Below are 20796 nucleotides of genomic sequence, written 5' to 3'. Positions count from 1 at the left end.
ACTACAGTATATCACTACAGTATATCACTACAGTTCATCACTACAGTATATCACTACAGTTCATCACTACAGTATATCACTACAGTACGTCCTCATCACTACAGTGTATCACTACAGTACGTCCTCATCACTACAGTGTATCACTACAGTATGTCCTCATCACTACAGTCCATCACTACAGTTTATCACTACAGTATGTCCTCAACACTACAGTACATCACTACAGTATGTCCTCATCACTACAGTATATCACTACAGTATGTCCTCATCACTACAGTATATCACTACAGTATATCCTCATCACTACAGTATGTCCTCATCACTACAGTACATCACTACAGTATGTCCTCATCACTACAGTATATCACTACAGTTTATCACTACAGTATGTCCTCAACACTACAGTACATCACTACAGTATGTCCTCATCACTACAGTATATCACTACAGTATGTCCTCATCACTACAGTATATCACTACAGTACATCCTCATCACTACAGTATATCACTACAGTATATCACTACAGTATGTCCTCATCACTACAGTATGTGCTCATCACTACAGTACATCACTACAGTATGTCCTCATCACTACAGTATATCACTACAGTATATCACTACAGTATGTCCTCATCACTACAGTATATCACTACAGTATATCACTACAGTATATCACTACAGTATATCACTACAGTACATCCTCATCACTACAGTATATCACTACAGTATATCACTACAGTATGTCCTCATCACTACAGTATATCACTACAGTATATCACTACAGTATGTCCTCATCACTACAGTATATCACTACAGTATATCACTACAGTATATCACTACAGTACATCACTACAGTATATCACTACAGTACATCCTCATCACTACAGTATATCACTACAGTATATCACTACAGTATATCACTACAGTATATCCTCCTCACTACAGTACATCACTACAGTATATCACTACAGTATATCCTCATCACTACAGTACATCACTACAGTATATCACTACAGTACATCCTCATCTCTACAGTATATCACTACAGTATATCACTACAGTATATCCTCATCACTACAGTATATCACTACAGTATATCCTCCTCACTACAGTATATCACCACAGTATATCACTACAGTATATCCTCATCACTACAGTATATCACTACAGTATATCCTCCTCACTACAGTACATCACTACAGTATATCACTACAGTATATCCTCATCACTACAGTACATCCTCATCACTACAGAATATCACTACAGAATATCACCACAGTATATCACTACAGTATATCCTCATCACTACAGTATATCACTACAGTATATCCTCCTCACTACAGTACATCACTACAGTATATCACTACAGTATATCCTCCTCACTACAGTACATCACTACAGTATATCACTACAGTATATCCTCCTCACTACAGTACATCACTACAGTATATCACTACAGTATATCCTCATCACTACAGTATATCACTACAGTATATCACTACAGTATGTCCTCATCACTACAGTATATCACTACAGTATGTCCTCATCACTACAGTATGTCCTCATCACTACAGTATATCACTACAGTATGTCCTCATCACTACAGTATATCACTACAGTATATCACTACAGTATATCACTACAGTATATCCTCCTCACTACAGTATATCACTACAGTATGTCCTCATCACTACAGTACATCACTACAGTATATCACTACAGTATGTCCTCATCACTACAGTACATCACTACAGTGTATCACTACAGTACATCCTCATCACTACAGTATATCACTACAGTACATCCTCATCACTACAGTATATCACTACAGTATGTCCTCCTCACTACAGTACATCACTACAGTATGTCCTCATCACTACAGTATATCACTACAGTATGTCCTCCTCACTACAGTATATCACTACAGTATATCCTCATCACTACAGTATATCACTACAGTATGTCCTCATCACTACAGTATATCACTACAGTATGTCCTCATCACTACAGTATATCACTACAGTATGTCCTCCTCACTACAGTATATCACTACAGTATGTCCTCATCACTACAGTATATCACTACAGTATGTCCTCATCACTACAGTATATCACTACAGTATATCCTCCTCACTACAGTATATCACTACAGTATATCCTCATCACTACAGTATATCACTACAGTATGTCCTCATCCCTACAGTATATCACTACAGTATATCCTCATCACTACAGTATATCACTACAGTACATCCTCATCACTACAGTATATCACTACAGTATGTCCTCATCACTACAGTATATCACTACAGTATATCACTACATTATATCACTACAGTATATCCTCATCACTACAGTATATCACTACAGTATGTCCTCATCACTACAGTATGTCCTCATCACTACAGTATATCACTACAGTATATCACTACAGTATGTCCTCATCACTACAGTATATCCCTACAGTATATCCTCATCACTACAGTATATCACTACAGTATATCACTACAGTACATCACTACAGTATATCCTCCTCACTACAGTATATCACTACAGTATATCCTCATCACTACAGTATATCACTACAGTATATCACTACAGTATATCCTCATCACTACAGTATATCACTACAGTATATCACTACAGTATATCCTCCTCACTACAGAATATCACTACAGTACATCACTACAGTATATCCTCCTCACTACAGTATATCACTACAGTATATCCTCATCACTACAGTATATCACTACAGTATATCCTCATCACTACAGTATATCACTACAGTGTATCACTACAGAATATCCTCCTCACTACAGTGTATCACTACAGTATATCCTCCTCACTACAGTATATCACTACAGTATATCACTACAGTATATCACTACAGTATATCACTACAGTATATCCTCCTCACTACAGTATATCACTACAGTATATCCTCCTCACTACAGTATATCACTACAGTGTATCACTACAGTATATCCTCATCACTACAGTATATCACTACAGTGTATCACTACAGAATATCCTCCTCACTACAGTGTATCACTACAGTATATCCTCCTCACTACAGTATATCACTACAGTATATCACTACAGTATATCACTACAGTATATCACTACAGTATATCCTCATCACTACAGTATATCACTACAGTATATCCTCCTCACTACAGTATATCACTACAGTATATCCTCCTCACTACAGTATATCACTACAGTATGTCCTCATCACTACAGTATATCACTACAGAATATCACTACAGTATATCCTCCTCACTACAGTATATCACTACAGTATATCCTCCTCACTACAGTATATCACTACAGTATATCACTACAGTATATCCTCCTCACTACAGAATATCACTACAGTATATCCTCCTCACTACAGTATATCACTACAGTATATCCTCCTCACTACAGTATATCCTCATCACTACAGCATATCACTACAGTATATCACTACAGTATATCCTCATCACTACAGTATATCACTACAGTATATCACTACAGTATATCACTACAGTATATCACTACAGTATATCACTACAGTATATCCTCCTCACTACAGTATATCACTACAGTATATCCTCCTCACTACAGTATATCACTACAGTATATCCTCCTCACTACAGTATATCACTACAGTATATCCTCCTCACTACAGTATATCACTACAGTATATCCTCCTCACTACAGTATATCACTACAGTATATCCTCCTCACTACAGTATATCACTACAGTATATCCTCCTCACTACAGTATATCACTACAGTATATCCTCCTCACTACAGCATATCACTACAGTATGTCCTCATCACTACAGTATATCCTCCTCACTACAGAATATCACTACAGTGTATCACTACAGTATATCACTACAGTATATCCTCCTCACTACAGAATATCACTACAGAATATCACTACAGAATATCACTACAGTGTATCACTACAGTGTATCACTACAGTATGTCCTCATCACTACAGTGTATCACTACAGTTTATCCTCCTCACTACAGTGTATCACTACAGTGTATCACTACAGTATGTCCTCATCACTACAGTACATCACTACAGTATATCACTACATCCTCCTCACTACAGTATATCCTCCTCACTACAGAATATCACTACAGAATATCACTACAGAATATCACTACAGTGTATCACTACAGTGTATCACTACAGTATGTCCTCATCACTACAGTACATCACTACAGTATATCACTACATCCTCCTCACTACAGTATATCCTCCTCACTACAGAATATCACTACAGTGTATCACTACAGTGTATCACTACAGTATGTCCTCATCACTACAGTGTATCACTACAGTTTATCCTCCTCACTACAGTGTATCACTACAGTGTATCACTACAGTATGTCCTCATCACTACAGTACATCACTACAGTATATCACTACATCCTCCTCACTACAGTATATCCTCCTCACTACAGTATATCACTACAGTATATCCTCCTCACTACAGTATATCACTACAGTATGTCCTCATCACTACAGTATATCACTACAGAATATCACTACAGTATATCCTCCTCACTACAGTATATCACTACAGTATATCCTCCTCACTACAGAATATCACTACATTATATCCTCCTCACTACAGTATATCACTACAGTATATCCTCCTCACTACAGTATATCACTACAGTATATCCTCCTCACTACAGAATATCACTACATTATATCCTCCTCACTACAGTATATCACTACAGTATATCCTCCTCACTACAGTATATCACTACAGTATATCCTCCTCACTACAGAATATCACTACATTATATCCTCCTCACTACAGTATATCACTACAGTATATCCTCCTCACTACAGTATATCACTACAGTATATCACTACAGTATATCCTCCTCACTACAGTATATCACTACAGTATATCCTCCTCACTACAGTATATCACTACAGTATATCCTCCTCACTACAGTATATCACTACAGTATATCACTACAGTATATCCTCCTCACTACAGAATATCACTACAGTATATCACTACAGTATATCCTCCTCACTACAGTATATCCTCATCACTACAGTATATCACTACAGAATATCACTACAGTATATCCTCCTCACTACAGTATATCACTACAGTATATCACTACAGTTTATCCTCCTCACTACAGTATATCACTACAGTATATCACTACAGTTTATCCTCCTCACTACAGTATATCACTACAGTATATCACTACAGTATATCACCACAGTATATCCTCCTCTTCCTCACTACAGTATATCCTCCTCTTCCACACTACATCACTACAGTATATCACTACAGTATATCACTACAGTATTTCCTCATCACTACAGTATATCACTACAGTATATCCTCATCACTACAGTATATCACTACAGTATATCCTCCTCACTACAGTATATCACTACAGTATATCACTACAGTATATCCTCCTCACTACAGTATATCACTACAGTATATCCTCCTCACTACAGTATATCACTACAGTTTATCCTCCTCACTACAGTATATCACTACAGTATATCACTACAGTATATCACTACAGTATATCACCACAGTATATCCTCCTCTTCCACACTACATCACTACAGTATATCACTACAGTACATCCTCATCACTACAGTATATCACTACAGTATGTCCTCATCACTACAGTATATCACTACAGTATATCACTACAGTATATCACTACAGTATATCACTACAGTACATCCTCATCACTACAGTATATCACTACAGTACATCACTACAGTATATCCTCATCACTACAGTATATCACTACAGTATGTCCTCATCACTACAGTATATCCTCATCACTACAGTATATCACTACAGTATATCACTACAGTATATCACTACAGTACATCACTACAGTATATCCTCCTCACTACAGTATATCACTACAGTATATCACTACAGTATGTCCTCATCACTACAGTATATCACTACAGTATATCCTCCTCACTACAGTATGTCCTCATCACTACAGTATATCCTCATCACTACAGTATATCACTACAGTATATCACTACAGTATGTCCTCATCACTACAGTATATCACTACAGTATATCCTCATCACTACAGTATGTCCTCATCACTACAGTATATCCTCATCACTACAGTATATCACTACAGTATATCACTACAGTATGTCCTCATCACTACAGTATATCACTACAGTATATCCTCATCACTACAGTATGTCCTCATCACTACAGTACATCACTACAGTATATCCTCCTCACTACAGTATATCACTACAGTACATCACTACAGTATATCCTCCTCACTACAGTGTATCACTACAGAATATCCTCCTCACTACAGTGTATCACTACAGTATATCCTCCTCACTACAGTATATCACTACAGTATGTCCTCATCACTACAGTATATCACTACAGTATATCACTACAGTATATCACTACAGAATATCACTACAGTATATCCTCCTCACTACAGTATATCACTACAGTATATCACTACAGTATATCACTACAGAATATCACTACAGTATATCCTCCTCACTACAGAATATCACTACAGTATATCACTACAGTATATCCTCCTCACTACAGTATATCCTCATCACTACAGCATATCACTACAGAATATCACTACAGAATATCACTACAGTATATCACTACAGTATATCACCACAGTATATCCTCCTCTTCCACACTATATCACTACAGTATATCACTACAGTATATCACTACAGTATATCACTACAGTATATCACTACAGTATGTCCTCATCACTACAGTATATCACTACAGTATATCCTCCTCACTACAGTATATCACCACAGTATATCACTACAGTATATCCTCATCACTACAGTATATCACTACAGTATATCCTCCTCACTACAGTATATCACTACAGTATATCACTACAGTATATCACTACAGTATATCCTCCTCACTACAGTATATCACTACAGTATATCACTACAGTATATCACTACAGTATATCACTACAGTATATCACTACAGTATATCCTCCTCCTCTCCAGGCGGCTACCCTCCTCCTATGCCAGGTGTGGTGTCTCCATGGCCTCCTATGATGGACCAGTCTAAACAGTGGGACTACTACCCTCCAGGTAAACCAGCCTACCCTCCAGGTAAACCAGCCTACCCTCCAGGTAAACCAGCCTACCCTCCAGGTAAACCAGGTAAACCGATCTACCCTCCAGGTAAACCGATCTACCCTCCAGGTAAACCGATCTACCCTCCAGGTAAACCGATCTACCCTCCAGGTTAACCGGTCTACCCTCCAGGTAAACCGGTCTACCCTCCAGGTAAACCGGCCTACCCTCCAGGTAAACCGGCCTACCCTCCAGGTAAACCGGCCTACCCTCCAGGTAAACCGGCCCACCCCTCCAGGTAAACCGGCCTACCCTCCAGGTAAACCGGCCTACCCTCCAGGTAAACCGGCCTACCCTCCAGGTAAACCGGCCCACCCTCCAGGTAAACCGGCCCACCCCTCCAGGTAAACCGGCCCACCCCTCCAGGTAAACCGGCCCACCCCTCCAGGTAAACCGGCCCACCCCTCCAGGTAAACCGGCCCACCCTCCAGGTAAACCGGCCCACCCCTCCAGGTAAACCGGCCCACCCCTCCAGGTAAACCGGCCCACCCCTCCAGGTAAACCGGCCCACCCTCCAGGTAAACCGGCCCACCCTCCAGGTAAACCGGCCCACCCTCCAGGTAAACCCTCCAGGTAAACCGGCCCACCCTCCAGGTAAACCGGCCCACCCTCCAGGTAAACCCTCCAGGTAAACCGGCCCACCCTCCAGGTAAACCGGCCCACCCCTCCAGGTAAACCGGCCCACCCTCCAGGTAAACCGGCCTACCCTCCAGGTAAACCGGCCCACCCCTCCAGGTAAACCGGCCCACCCTCCAGGTAAACCCTCCAGGTAAACCGGCCCACCCTCCAGGTAAACCGGCCCACCCTCCAGGTAAACCGGCCCACCCTCCAGGTAAACCGCCCACCCTCCAGGTAAACCGCCCACCCTCCAGGTAAACCCTCCAGGTAAACCGCCCACCCCTCCAGGTAAACCGGCCCACCCCTCCAGGTAAACCCTCCAGGTAAACCGGCCCACCCCTCCAGGTAAACCGGCCCACCCCTCCAGGTAAACCGGCCCACCCTCCAGGTAAACCGGCCCACCCCTCCAGGTAAACCCTCCAGGTAAACCGGCCCACCCTCCAGGTAAACCGGCCCACCCTCCAGGTAAACCGGCCCACCCTCCAGGTAAACCGGCCCACCCTCCAGGTAAACCGGCCCACCCTCCAGGTAAACCGCCCACCCCTCCAGGTAAACCGGCCCACCCCTCCAGGTAAACCGGCCCACCCCTCCAGGTAAACCGGCCCACCCCTCCAGGTAAACCGGCCCACCCTCCAGGTAAACCGGCCCACCCTCCAGGTAAACCGGCCCACCCCTCCAGGTAAACCGGCCCACCCCTCCAGGTAAACCGGCCCACCCTCCAGGTAAACCGGCCCACCCCTCCAGGTAAACCGGCCCACCCCTCCAGGTAAACCGGCCCACCCCTCCAGGTAAACCGGCCCACCCCTCCAGGTAAACCGGCCCACCCTCCAGGTAAACCGGCCCACCCCTCCAGGTAAACCGGCCCACCCCTCCAGGTAAACCGGCCCACCCCTCCAGGTAAACCGGCCCACCCCTCCAGGTAAACCGGCCCACCCTCCAGGTAAACCGGCCCACCCTCCAGGTAAACCGGCCCACCCTCCAGGTAAACCGGCCCACCCTCCAGGTAAACCGGCCCACCCTCCAGGTAAACCGGCCCACCCCTCCAGGTAAACCGGCCCACCCCTCCAGGTAAACCGGCCCACCCCTCCAGGTAAACCGGCCCACCCCTCCAGGTAAACCGGCCCACCCCTCCAGGTAAACCGGCCCACCCCTCCAGGTAAACCGGCCCACCCCTCCAGGTAAACCGGCCCACCCTCCAGGTAAACCGCCCACCCTCCAGGTAAACCGGCCCACCCCTCCAGGTAAACCGGCCCACCCCTCCAGGTAAACCGGCCCACCCTCCAGGTAAACCGGCCCACCCACCAGGTAAACCGGCCCACCCTCCAGGTAAACCGGCCCACCCTCCAGGTAAACCGGCCCACCCCTCCAGGTAAACCGGCCCACCCCTCCAGGTAAACCGGCCCACCCTCCAGGTAAACCCTCCAGGTAAACCGGCCCACCCCTCCAGGTAAACCGGCCCACCCCTCCAGGTAAACCGGCCCACCCTCCAGGTAAACCGGCCCACCCTCCAGGTAAACCGGCCCACCCCTCCAGGTAAACCGGCCCACCCCTCCAGGTAAACCGGCCCACCCCTCCAGGTAAACCGGCCCACCCCTCCAGGTAAACCGGCCCACCCCTCCAGGTAAACCGGCCCACCCCTCCAGGTAAACCGAAACAGGAGGGTGGTACAGACTATGTATTTATTTAATGTGATCAGCGGTAGATCTGTGTCATAACAGAATTTAAAGGTCTGATTGAGCTGACCTATGCAGCGGTTACCGTGACGACGGTCTCCGTGAACACGGGAACATTGCCTTTCAAAAGGGTCACAGCTGACGAAGCAGGATCAGATAGAATCCCAGCCTTACTCTCTGTTTGTCAGCGCCTCTATAAACTGTTTTGGGGTTTCAGCTAATGTTTTTTTACTAGTGATCAATCAATCAACCTGTCAATCAATAACCAATCAATCAGTCTGACCTGATGTTCTTTACTGTACTACCACCCACCAGGGCCGGGACCAGGACCAGGACCCAGACGGGAGGACAAGAGGGAGAAGGAGAGAGAGAGACCCAGGGAGAGACCACATGAGAGGGAGAGAGAGCGAGAGCACAGCCCCTCCACTATGGCTTACAACAGGTTAGTCGAGAACGACGAGGCCGCAATGGGTTAGTCGAGAACGACGAGGCCGCAATGGGTTAGTCGAGAACGACGAGGCCGCAATGGGTTAGTCGAGAACGACGAGGCCGCAATGGGTTAGTCGAGAACGACGAGGCCGCAATGGGTTAGTCGAGAACGACGAGGCCGCAATGGGTTAGTCGAGAACGACGAGGCCGCAATGGGTTAGTCGAGAACGACGAGGCCGCAATGGGTTAGTCGAGAACGACGAGGCCGCAATGGGTTAGTCGAGAACGACGAGGCCGCAATGGGTTAGTCGAGAACGACGAGGCCGCAATGGGTTAGTCGAGAACGACGAGGCCGCAATGGGTTAGTCGAGAACGACGAGGCCGCAATGGGTTAGTCGAGAACGACGAGGCCGCAATGGGTTAGTCGAGAACGACGAGGCCGCAATGGGTTAGTCGAGAACGACGAGGCCGCAATGGGTTAGTCGAGAACGACGAGGCCGCAATGGGTTAGTCGAGAACGACGAGGCCGCAATGGGTTAGTCGAGAACGACGAGGCCGCAATGGGTTAGTCGAGAACGACGAGGCCGCAATGGGTTAGTCGAGAACGACGAGGCCGCAATGGGTTAGTCGAGGACGACGAGGCCGCAATGGGTTAGTCGAGGACGACGAGGCGACAGTGTTCTCCTAACAGTATATCTTCCCCCACTGTCCCAGTACCGGACTCGGACCAGTGGTCCTCTGCTCGCTAACACAAGTGACCGCATTTCTTGGCAACGCACAAACCAGTTGAGCTATAGAAACATATTGAATACGATAGCATGCTGTGGAGTGCGCTTACAGCACATTCTTTTTATATATATATATATTTATTTTATTTTGAATTTTACTCCCTTTTCTCTCCAATTTCGTGGCATCCAATTGTTTAGTACATACTATCTTGTCTCATCGCTACAACTCCCGTACGGGCTCGGGAGAGACGAAGGTCGAAAGCCAACGACCAACAGGCACACCTCATCTCACTGTCTAATCAGAAAAGATCTGTTTAACTTCTTCAGGGCAGGCTGGACGGTAGCGTCCCACCTGGCCAACATTCTGTGAAATTACAGAGCGTGAAATTCAAATTACGGAAATATAAATATTTAACATTAATGTAAAGTACAAGTGTTATACATCAAAATCAAGCTTAACTTCTTGTTAGTGTTTCGCCTGCCATTTCAGTTCTGTTATACTCACAGACATTATTTTAACAGTTTTAGAAACTTTATAGGGTGTTTTCTATCCAAATATACCAATTATATACATATCCTAGCTTCTGGGCCTGAGTAGCAGGCAGTTTACTTTGGGCACGCTTTTCATCCGGACGTGAAAATACTGCCCCCTACCCAAGAGAGGTTAAACAACGACCGACAGATTGACACAACTCATCTCACTGTCCAATCAGAAAAGATGATAAGTCATGTCACTGTCCAGCGTCCAATGAGATATTCTGTCTGACTGTGGTCTCCATAGTGACGAGGAGCGGTACCGTGGTTACCGGGAATACCAGGCGGAGCGTGGCTACAGCGGCGGTGACCGCGGAGGAGGTGACCGCGGAGGGGGGGAGCGTGGCGGCGTAGACCGTGGAGGTGACCGCGGAGGGGGAGAGCGTGGCGGTGACCGTGGCAGTGGTGGTGAGCGTGGTGGTGGAGGCGGGGAGCGTCACAGAGACAGGTCGAGCCGTGAGAAGGAGGAGAGACACAGAGAGAGAAGACACAGAGAGAAGGAGGAGGGGAGACACAAGTCATCACGCAGGTACGCCACACACACACACACACACACACACACACACACACACACACACACACACACACACACACACACACACACACACACACATTATTTCACCTCTTTGTTGTATCAGAATCAGAACTGCCTCTCTCTCTCTCTCCCCCTCTCTCTCCTCTCTGTCCCTCTCTCTCTCTCTCTCCTCTCTGTGTCTCTCTCCCTCCCCCTCCCTCTCCCCCCGTCTGTCTCTCTCTCTCCCTCCCCCTCCCCCGTCTCTCTCTCTCTCTCCCTCCCCCCGTCTCTCTCTCTCTCTCCCTCCCCCTCTCTCTCCTGTCTCTGTCTCTCTCTCCCTCCCTCTCCCCCCGTCTGTCTCTCTCCCTCCCTCTCCTCTCTCTCTCTCCCTCCCCCTCTCTCTCCTCTCTCTCTCTCTCTCTCTCTCCCTCCCCCTCCTCCTCTCTGTCTCTCTCTGTCTCTCTCTCCCTCCCCCTCTCTCTCTGAGCAGTAGCAGCAGGAGGAGACATGATAGTGAAGAAGGAGACGGTCACAGGAGACACAAACACAAGAAGAGCAAGAGGAGCAAGGAGGGCAAGGAGCCTAGTGATGACATGGGAGGAGACCAGGAGAACCAGGACACCATGGAGTGATGAAGAGAACACCCTCCTCTCCCTCTGTCCCTCTTCATCTCTCTCTCTCTGTCTACATGGGAGGAGACCAGGAGAACCAGGACACCATGGAGTGATGAAGAGAACACCCTCCTCTCCCTCTGTCCCTCTTCATCTCTCTCTCTCTGTCTACATGGGAGGAGACCAGGAGAACCAGGACACCATGGAGTGATGAAGAAAACACCCTCCTCTCCCTCTCCTCATCTCTCTCCGTCTGTTTCCCTCTATACGTCCCTGCATCTTTCTCTCTCTCCTCTCTCCCTCAGAGCACTGTTGTAGTTGATCATGCTCAGAGATCGTTGTTGTTTACCTGTTCCCTTCGTAGTCATGACGATCATAAACAACCCTCATGTTCTGTCATTTATTTTCGTCCCTCTATTTTCTTAACCAAACACCTCGCTGAAAGATGTCAATTTGTTGAATTAAAAAACAAGCTTTTGATAACTTCTGTGTGTTGGGTGGTTTCTGTGTGTGTTGGGTGGTTTCTGTGTGTGTTGGGTGGTTTCTGTGTGTGTTGGGTGGTTTCTGTGTGTGTTGGGTGGTTTCTGTGTGTGTTGGGTGGTTTCTGTGTGTGTGTGGCTGGCTGGTGTGTGTGTGGCTGGCTGGTGTGTGTGTGGTGTGGCTGGCTGGTGTGTGGTGTGGCTGGCTGGTGTGTGGTGTGGCTGGCTGGTGTGTGGTGTGGCTGGCTGGTGTGTGTGTGGCTGGCTGGTGTGTGTGTGGCTGGCTGGCTGGTGTGTGTGGCTGGTTGATGTGTGTGTGTGGCTGGTTGGTGTGTGTGGCTGGCTGGTGTGTGTGGCTGGCTGGTGTGTGTGTGTGGCTGGCTGGTGTGTGTGTGTGGCTGGCTGGTGTGTGTGTGTGTGGCTGGTGTGTGTGTGTGTGTGTGCTGGCTGGCTGGTGTGTGTGTGTGGCTGGCTGGCTGGCTGGTGTGTGTGGCTGGCTGGCTGGCTGGTGTGTGTGGCTGGCTGGTGTGTGTGGCTGGCTGGTGTGTGTGTGTGGCTGGCTGGCTGGTGTGTGTGTGTGTGCGTGTGGCCGGGTGGTTTCTGTGTGCGCGAGGCCGGGTGGTTTCTGTGTGCGCGAGGCCGGGTGGTTTCTGTGTGCGCGAGGCCGGGTGGTGTGTCTTCTCTCTTCCTTCCTCTATGTCTGACGGAGGGGTAATGGAGCAATAAGGCCCGAGGGGGTGTGGTATATGATAGCAGATTATAGTCTTTGAAAGGCAACGTTCCCGCCCTCGAGGAGACTGCGTTCACGGTAAACGGTGCACATGTCGACTCAATCAGAAATGACCCTTGACATTTCTATGGTGGAAACTAATGCTTCAGTGATTAACACATTAAATAGAGCCCTCAATTGAGGCCAAAGGCTTTGTCCTGTTCATGTTTAGCTACAGTACGGGACACAGACTACATTAGAGGCCATAATGGGTACATATAGACGACATTAGAAGCCATAAGGGATACATATAGACTACATTAGAAGCCATAAGGGGTACATATAGACTACATTAGAGGTCATAGGGATACATATAGACTACATTAGAAACCGTAAGGGATACATAGAGACCACATTAGAAGCCATAAGGGATAAATATAGACTACATTACAAGCCATAAGGGATAAATATAGACTACATTAGAAGCCATAAGGGATACATATAGACTACATTAGAAGCCATAAGGGATACATATAGACTATATTAGAGACCATAAGGGATACATAGAGGCTCCATTAGAAGCCATAAGGGATACATAGACTACATTAGAAGCCATAAGCAATACATGGACTACATTAGAAGCCATAAGGGATACATATAGACTACATTAGAAGCCATAAGGGATACATATAGACTACATTAGAAGCCATAAGGGATACATATAGACTACATTAGAAGCCATAAGGGATACATATAGACTACATTAGAAGCCATAAGGGATACATATAGACTACATTAGAAGCCATAAGGGATACATATAGACTACATTAGAGCCCATAAGGGATACATATAGACTACATTAGAAGCCATAAGGGATACATATAGACTACATTAGAAGTTATAAGGGATATATAGACTACATTAAAGACCATAGGGGATACATATAGACTACATTAGAAGCCATAGGGATACATAGAGGCTACATTAGAAGCCATAAGTGATACATGGACTACATTAGAAGCCATAGGGATACATGGACTACATTAAAGGCCTTAAGGGATACATAGAGGCTACATTAGAGGCCATAAGGGATACATATAGACTACATTAGAAGCCATAAGGGATACATATAGACTACATTAGAAGCCATAAGGGATACATAGAGGCTACATTACAAGCCATAAGGGGTACAGTGCATTCGGAAAGTATTCAGACCCCTTGACTTTTTCCACATTTTGTTGCATTACAGCCTTATTCTAAAATGGATGAAAAATAATAATCCTCATCAATCTACACACAATGCCCCACAATGACATCACAATGCCCCATAATGACATCACAATGCCCCATAATGACAAAGCAAAAAAGTTAAGAAATGTTTAAAAATGTAGGGGAAAAAATCTACTGAAATATGACATTTAGTTAAGTATTTAGACCCTTTACTCAGTACTTTGTTGAAGAACTTTTGGCAGCGATTACAGCCTCGAGTCTTCTTGGGCATGACGCTACAAACTTGGCACACCTGTATTTGGGGAGTTTCTCCCATTCTTCTCTGAAGATCCTCTCAAGCTCTGTCAGGTTGGATGGGGAGCGTTGCTTTCAGGTCTCCCCAGAGATGTTCGATCGGGTTCAAGTCCGGGCTCTGGCTGGGCCACAAAAGGACATTCAGAGACTTGTCCCGAAGCCATTCCTGTGTTGTCTTGGCTGTGTGCTTAGGGTTGTTGACCTGTTTAAAGGTGAACCTTCGCCCCAGTCTGAGGTCCTGAGTGCTCTGGAGCAGGTTTTCATCAAGGATCTCTCTGTACTTTACTCCGTTCATCTTTGCCTCAATTCTACACCGACGCATGTCTTGTATTCAAGATCCTAAATGACCTGGCTCCTCCCCCTCCACGCAGTATTTTTGTTAAACAGAAAACACTAACATATGGCAGCAGAGCCACAAGGTCCTCCACTGAGAGGTGACTGTATAGTTCCCTTAAGGAAAGGTAAAGTCAATCTGTTTTCTCTGTGAGAGCTTCCCATGTCTGGAATACACTGCCATCAGACACACGTAACTGCACCACCAATCACACTTTCACAAAATGCTTGAAGACATGGCTGAAGGCCAATCAGATTTGTGAACATAATCCCTAGCTGTGTGTTGCCGCTTTCTATGTTGTCGGTTGTCTGTAGCTTCTGAGGTGTGGAAACACTTTTATGGATTTTTTCTTGTTGCTTTTTGTTCCATGTTGCTCTGTCTGTATGCTACGTCTCCCTTGTCCTATGTTGCTCTGTCTGTACGCTACGTCTCCCTTGTCCTATGTTGCTCTGTCTGTATGCTACGTCTCCCTTGTCCTATGTTGCTCTGCGTGTATGCTATGTCTTGTCCTATGTTGCTCTGTCTGTATGCTACGTCTCCCTTGTCCTATGTTGCTCTGCGTGTATGCTATGTCTTGTCCTATGTTGCTCTGTCTGTATGCTACGTCTCCCTTGTCCTATGTTGCTCTGCGTGTATGCTATGTCTTGTCCTATGTTGCTCTGTCTGTATGCTACGTCACCCTTGTCCTATGTTGCTCTGTCTGTATGCTACGTTACCCTTGTCCTATGTTGCTCTGTCTGTGTGCTACGTCTCCCTTGTCCTATGTTGCTCTGTCTGTATGCTACGTCACCCTTGTCCTATGTTGCTCTGTCTGTATGCTACGTCTCCCTTGTCCTATGTTGCTCTGTCTGTGTGCTACGTCTCCCTTGTCCTATGTTGCTCTCTGTGTACTACGTCTCCCTTGTCCTATGTTGCTCTGTCTGTATGCTACGTCTCCCTTGTCCTATGTTGCTCTGTCTGTGTACTACGTCTCCCTTGTCCTATGTTGCTCTGTCTGTATGCTACGTCTCCCTTGTCCTATGTTGCTCTGTCTGTATGCTACGTCTCCCTTATCCTATGTTGCTCTGTCTGTACACTACGTCTCCCTTGTCCTATGTTGCTCTGTCTGTATGCTACGTCTCCCTTGTCCTATGTTGCTCTGTCTGTATGCTATGTCTCCCTTGTCCTATGTTGCTCTGCGTGTGCTCACTGATTGTCTGTATTGTAATTGTTTTTAATAACCTGCCCAGGGACTGTGGTTGAAAATTAGCCTTCTGGCTAAAACCGGCACTTTTACTGAAACGTTGATTAATGTGCACTGTCCCTGTAAAAATAAAATAAACTGACCAGTCTCCCAGTCCCTGAAAAACATCCCCACAGCATGATGCTGCCACCACCATGCTTCACCGTAGGGATGGAGCCATGTTTCCTCCAGATGTGACGCTTGGCATTCAGGCCAAAGAGTTCAATCTTGGTTTCATCAGACCAGAGAATATTGTTTCTCATGGCCTGAGAGTCCTTTAGGTGCCTTTTTGCAAACTCCAAGCAGGCTGTCATGTGCCTTTTAATGAGGAGTGGCTTCCGTCTGGCCTCTCTACCATAAAGGCTTGATTGGTGGAGTCCTTCTGGAAGGTTCTCGGTGGAGTCCTTCTGGAAGGTTCTCGGTGGAGTCCTTCTGGAAGGTTCTCGGTGGAGTCCTTCTGGAAGGTTCTCGGTGGAGTCCTTCTGGAAGGTTCTCGGTGAGGTCCTTCTGGAAGGTTCTCGGTGGAGTCCTTCTGGAAGGTTCTCGGTGGAGTCCTTCTGGAAGGTTCTCGGTGGAGTCCTTCTGGAAGGTTCTCGGTGGAGTCCTTCTGGAAGGTTCTCCCATCTCCACAGAGGAACTCTGGGGCTGTCAGAGAATTCTTCCATTTAAGAATTATGGAGGCCACTGTGTTCTTGGAGTAGTGACCATGCTGGAGGTGTGTTACTGTACTCTACAGTCTACTATCAGGGTAGTGACTATGCTGGAGGTGTGTTACTGTACTCTACAGTCTACTATCAGGGTAGTGACCATGCTGGAGGTGTGTTACTGTACTCTACAGTCTACTATCAGGGTAGTGACCATGCTGGAGGTGTGTTACTGTACTCTACAGTCTACTATCAGGGTAGTGACCATGCTGGAGGTGTGTTACTCTACAGTCTACTATCAGGGTAGTGACCATGCTGGAGGTGTGTTACTGTACTCTACAGTCTACTATCAGGGTAGTGACCATGCTGGAGGTGTGTTACTCTACAGTCTACTATCAGGGTCGTGACCATGCTGGAGGTGTGTTACTGTACTCTACAGTCTACTATCAGGGTAGTGACCATGCTGGAGGTGTGTTACTCTACAGTCTACTATCAGGGTAGTGACCATGCTGGAGGTATGTTACTCTACAGTCTACTATCAGGGTAGTGACCATGCTGGAGGTATGTTACTCTACAGTCTACTATCAGGGTAGTGACCATGCTGGAGGGGTGTTACTCTACAGTCTACTATCAGGGTAGTGACCATGCTGGAGGTGTGTTACTGTACTCTACAGTCTACTATCAGGGTAGTGACCATGCTGGAGGTGTGTTACTCTACAGTCTACTATCAGGGTAGTGACCATGCTGGAGGTGTGTTACTGTACTCTACAGTCTACTATCAGGGTAGTGACCATGCTGGAGGTGTGTTACTGTACTCTACAGTCTACTATCAGGGTAGTGACCATGCTGGAGGTGTGTTACTGTACTCTACAGTCTACTATCAGGGTAGTGACCATGCTGGAGGTGTGTTACTGTACTCTACAGTCTACTATCAGGGTAGTGACCATGCTGGAGGTGTGTTACTGTACTCTACAGTCTACTATCAGGGTAGTGACCATGCTGGAGGTGTGTTACTGTACTCTACAGTCTACTATCAGGGTAGTGACCATGCTGGAGGTATGTTACTCTACAGTCTACTATCAGGGTAGTGACCATGCTGGAGGTGTGTTACTGTACTCTACAGTCTACTATCAGGGTAGTGACCATGCTGGAGGTGTGTTACTCTACAGTCTACTATCAGGGTCGTGACCATGCTGGAGGTGTGTTACTCTACAGTCTACTATCAGGGTAGTGACCATGCTGGAGGTGTGTTACTGTACTCTACAGTCTACTATCAGGGTAGTGACCATGCTGGAGGTGTGTTACTCTACAGTCTACTATCAGGGTAGTGACCATGCTGGAGGTATGTTACTCTACAGTCTACTTTCAGGGTAGTGACCATGCTGGAGGTGTGTTACTCTACAGTCTACTATCAGGGTAGTGACCATGCTGGAGGTATGTTACTCTACAGTCTACTTTCAGGGTAGTGACCATGCTGGAGGTGTGTTACTGTACTCTACAGTCTACTATCAGGGTAGTGACCATGCTGGAGGTGTGTTACTGTACTCTACAGTCTACTATCAGGGTAGTGACCATGCTGGAGGTATGTTACTCTACAGTCTACTATCAGGGTAGTGACCATGCTGGAGGTGTGTTACTCTACAGTCTACTATCAGGGTATTGACCATGCTGGAGGTGTGTTACTGTACTCTACAGTCTACTATCAGGGTAGTGACCATGCTGGAGGTGTGTTACTCTACAGTCTACTATCAGGGTAGTGACCATGCTGGAGGTGTGTTACTGTACTCTACAGTCTACTATCAGGGTAGTGACCATGCTGGAGGTGTGTTACTCTACAGTCTACTATCAGGGTAGTGACCATGCTGGAGGTGTGTTACTCTACAGTCTACTATCAAGTTAGTGACCATGCTGGAGGTATGTTACTCTACAGTCTACTATCAGGGTAGTGACCATGCTGGAGGTGTGTTAGTGTACTCTACAGTCTACTATCAGGGTAGTGACCATGCTGGAGGTATGTTAGTGTACTCTACAGTCTACTATCAGGGTAGTGACCATGCTGGAGGTATGTTAGTGTACTCTACAGTCTACTATCAGGGTAGTGACCATGCTGGAGGTATGTTACTCTACAGTCTACTATCAGGGTAGTGACCATGCAGGAGGTGTGTTACTCTACAGTCTACTATCAGGGTAGTGACCATGCTGGAGGTGTGTTACTCTACAGTCTACTATCAGGGTCGTGACCATGCTGGAGGTGTGTTACTCTACAGTCTACTATCAGGGTCGTGACCATGCTGGAGGTGTGTTACTGTACTCTACAGTCTACTATCAGGGTAGTGACCATGCTGGAGGTGTGTTACTGTACTCTACAGTCTACTATCAGGGTCGTGACCATGCTGGAGGTGTGTTACTCTACAGTCTACTATCAGGGCAGTGACCATGCTGGAGGTGTTTTACTGTACTCTAAAGTCTACTATCAGGGTAGTGACCATGCTGGAGGTGTGTTACTCTACAGTCTACTATCAGGGTAGTGACCATGCTGGAGGTGTGTTACTCTACAGTCTACTATCAGGGTAGTGACCATGCTGGAGGTGTGTTACTCTACAGTCTACTATCAGGGTAGTGACCATGCTGGAGGTGTGTTACTCTACAGTCTACTATCAGGGTAGTGACCATGCTGGAGGTATGTTACTCTACAGTCTACTATCAGGGTAGTGACCATGCTGGAGGTGTGTTACTCTACAGTCTACTATCAGGGTAGTGACCATGCTGGAGGTATGTTACTCTACAGTCTACTATCAGGGTAGTGACCATGCTGGAGGTGTTTTACTGTACTCTACAGTCTACTATCAGGGTAGTGACCATGCTGGAGGTGTGTTACTCTACAGTCTACTATCAGGGTAGTGACCATGCTGGAGGTGTGTTACTCTACAGTCTACTATCAGGGTAGTGACCATGCTGGAGGTGTGTTACTGTACTCTACAGTCTACTATCAGGGTAGTGACCATGCTGGAGGTGTGTTACTCTACAGTCTACTATCAGGGTAGTGACCATGCTGGAGGTGTGTTACTGTACAGTCTACTATCAGGGTAGTGACCATGCTGGAGGTGTGTTACTGTACTCTACAGTCTACTATCAGGGTAGTGACCATGCTGGAGGTGTGTTACTCTACAGTCTACTATCAAGTTAGTGACCATGCTGGAGGTGTGTTACTCTACAGTCTACTATCAGGGTAGTGACCATGCTGGAGGTATGTTACTCTACAGTCTACTATCAGGGTAGTGACCATGCTGGAGGTGTGTTACTGTACTCTACAGTCTACTATCAGGGTAGTGACCATGCTGGAGGTGTGTTACTCTACAGTCTACTATCAAGTTAGTGACCATGCTGGAGGTATGTTACTCTACAGTCTACTATCAGGGTAGTGACCATGCTGGAGGTGTGTTACTGTACTCTACAGTCTACTATCAGGGTAGTGACCATGCTGGAGGTGTGTTACTGTACTCTACAGTCTACTATCAGGGTAGTGACCATGCTGGAGGTGTGTTACTGTACTCTACAGTCTACTATCAGGGTAGTGACCATGCTGGAGGTGTGTTACTGT

At 46.3% G+C, this 20796-nt stretch overlaps 1 protein-coding gene across 4 annotated transcripts in view; it reads left to right on the top strand.

Moving 5' to 3' along the window:
- LOC135537014 (pre-mRNA 3'-end-processing factor FIP1-like) overlaps window positions 1-12766 on the top strand; it is a 42285-nt gene extending 29519 nt beyond the window's left edge. For all 4 annotated transcript variants that reach the window (XM_064963229.1, XM_064963228.1, XM_064963227.1 and 1 more), the window contains exons 16-19: window positions 7045-7131; window positions 9783-9909; window positions 11406-11687; window positions 12163-12766. In XM_064963229.1, the coding sequence (XP_064819301.1) occupies window positions 7045-7131; window positions 9783-9909; window positions 11406-11687; window positions 12163-12304 (638 nt within the window). In that variant the 3' untranslated portion in view covers window positions 12305-12766. The remainder of the gene's footprint in view (window positions 1-7044; window positions 7132-9782; window positions 9910-11405; window positions 11688-12162) is intronic.
- The last annotated feature ends 8030 nt before the right edge of the window (window positions 12767-20796 follow it).

Source organism: Oncorhynchus masou, unplaced genomic scaffold, assembly GCF_036934945.1.
Source record: "Oncorhynchus masou masou isolate Uvic2021 unplaced genomic scaffold, UVic_Omas_1.1 unplaced_scaffold_698, whole genome shotgun sequence".
In the NCBI taxonomy this organism is placed as follows: Eukaryota; Metazoa; Chordata; class Actinopteri; order Salmoniformes; family Salmonidae; genus Oncorhynchus; species Oncorhynchus masou.
Note: the sequence above shows the minus strand (reverse complement) of the source record. Positions and strands in the feature narration are given on the sequence as shown.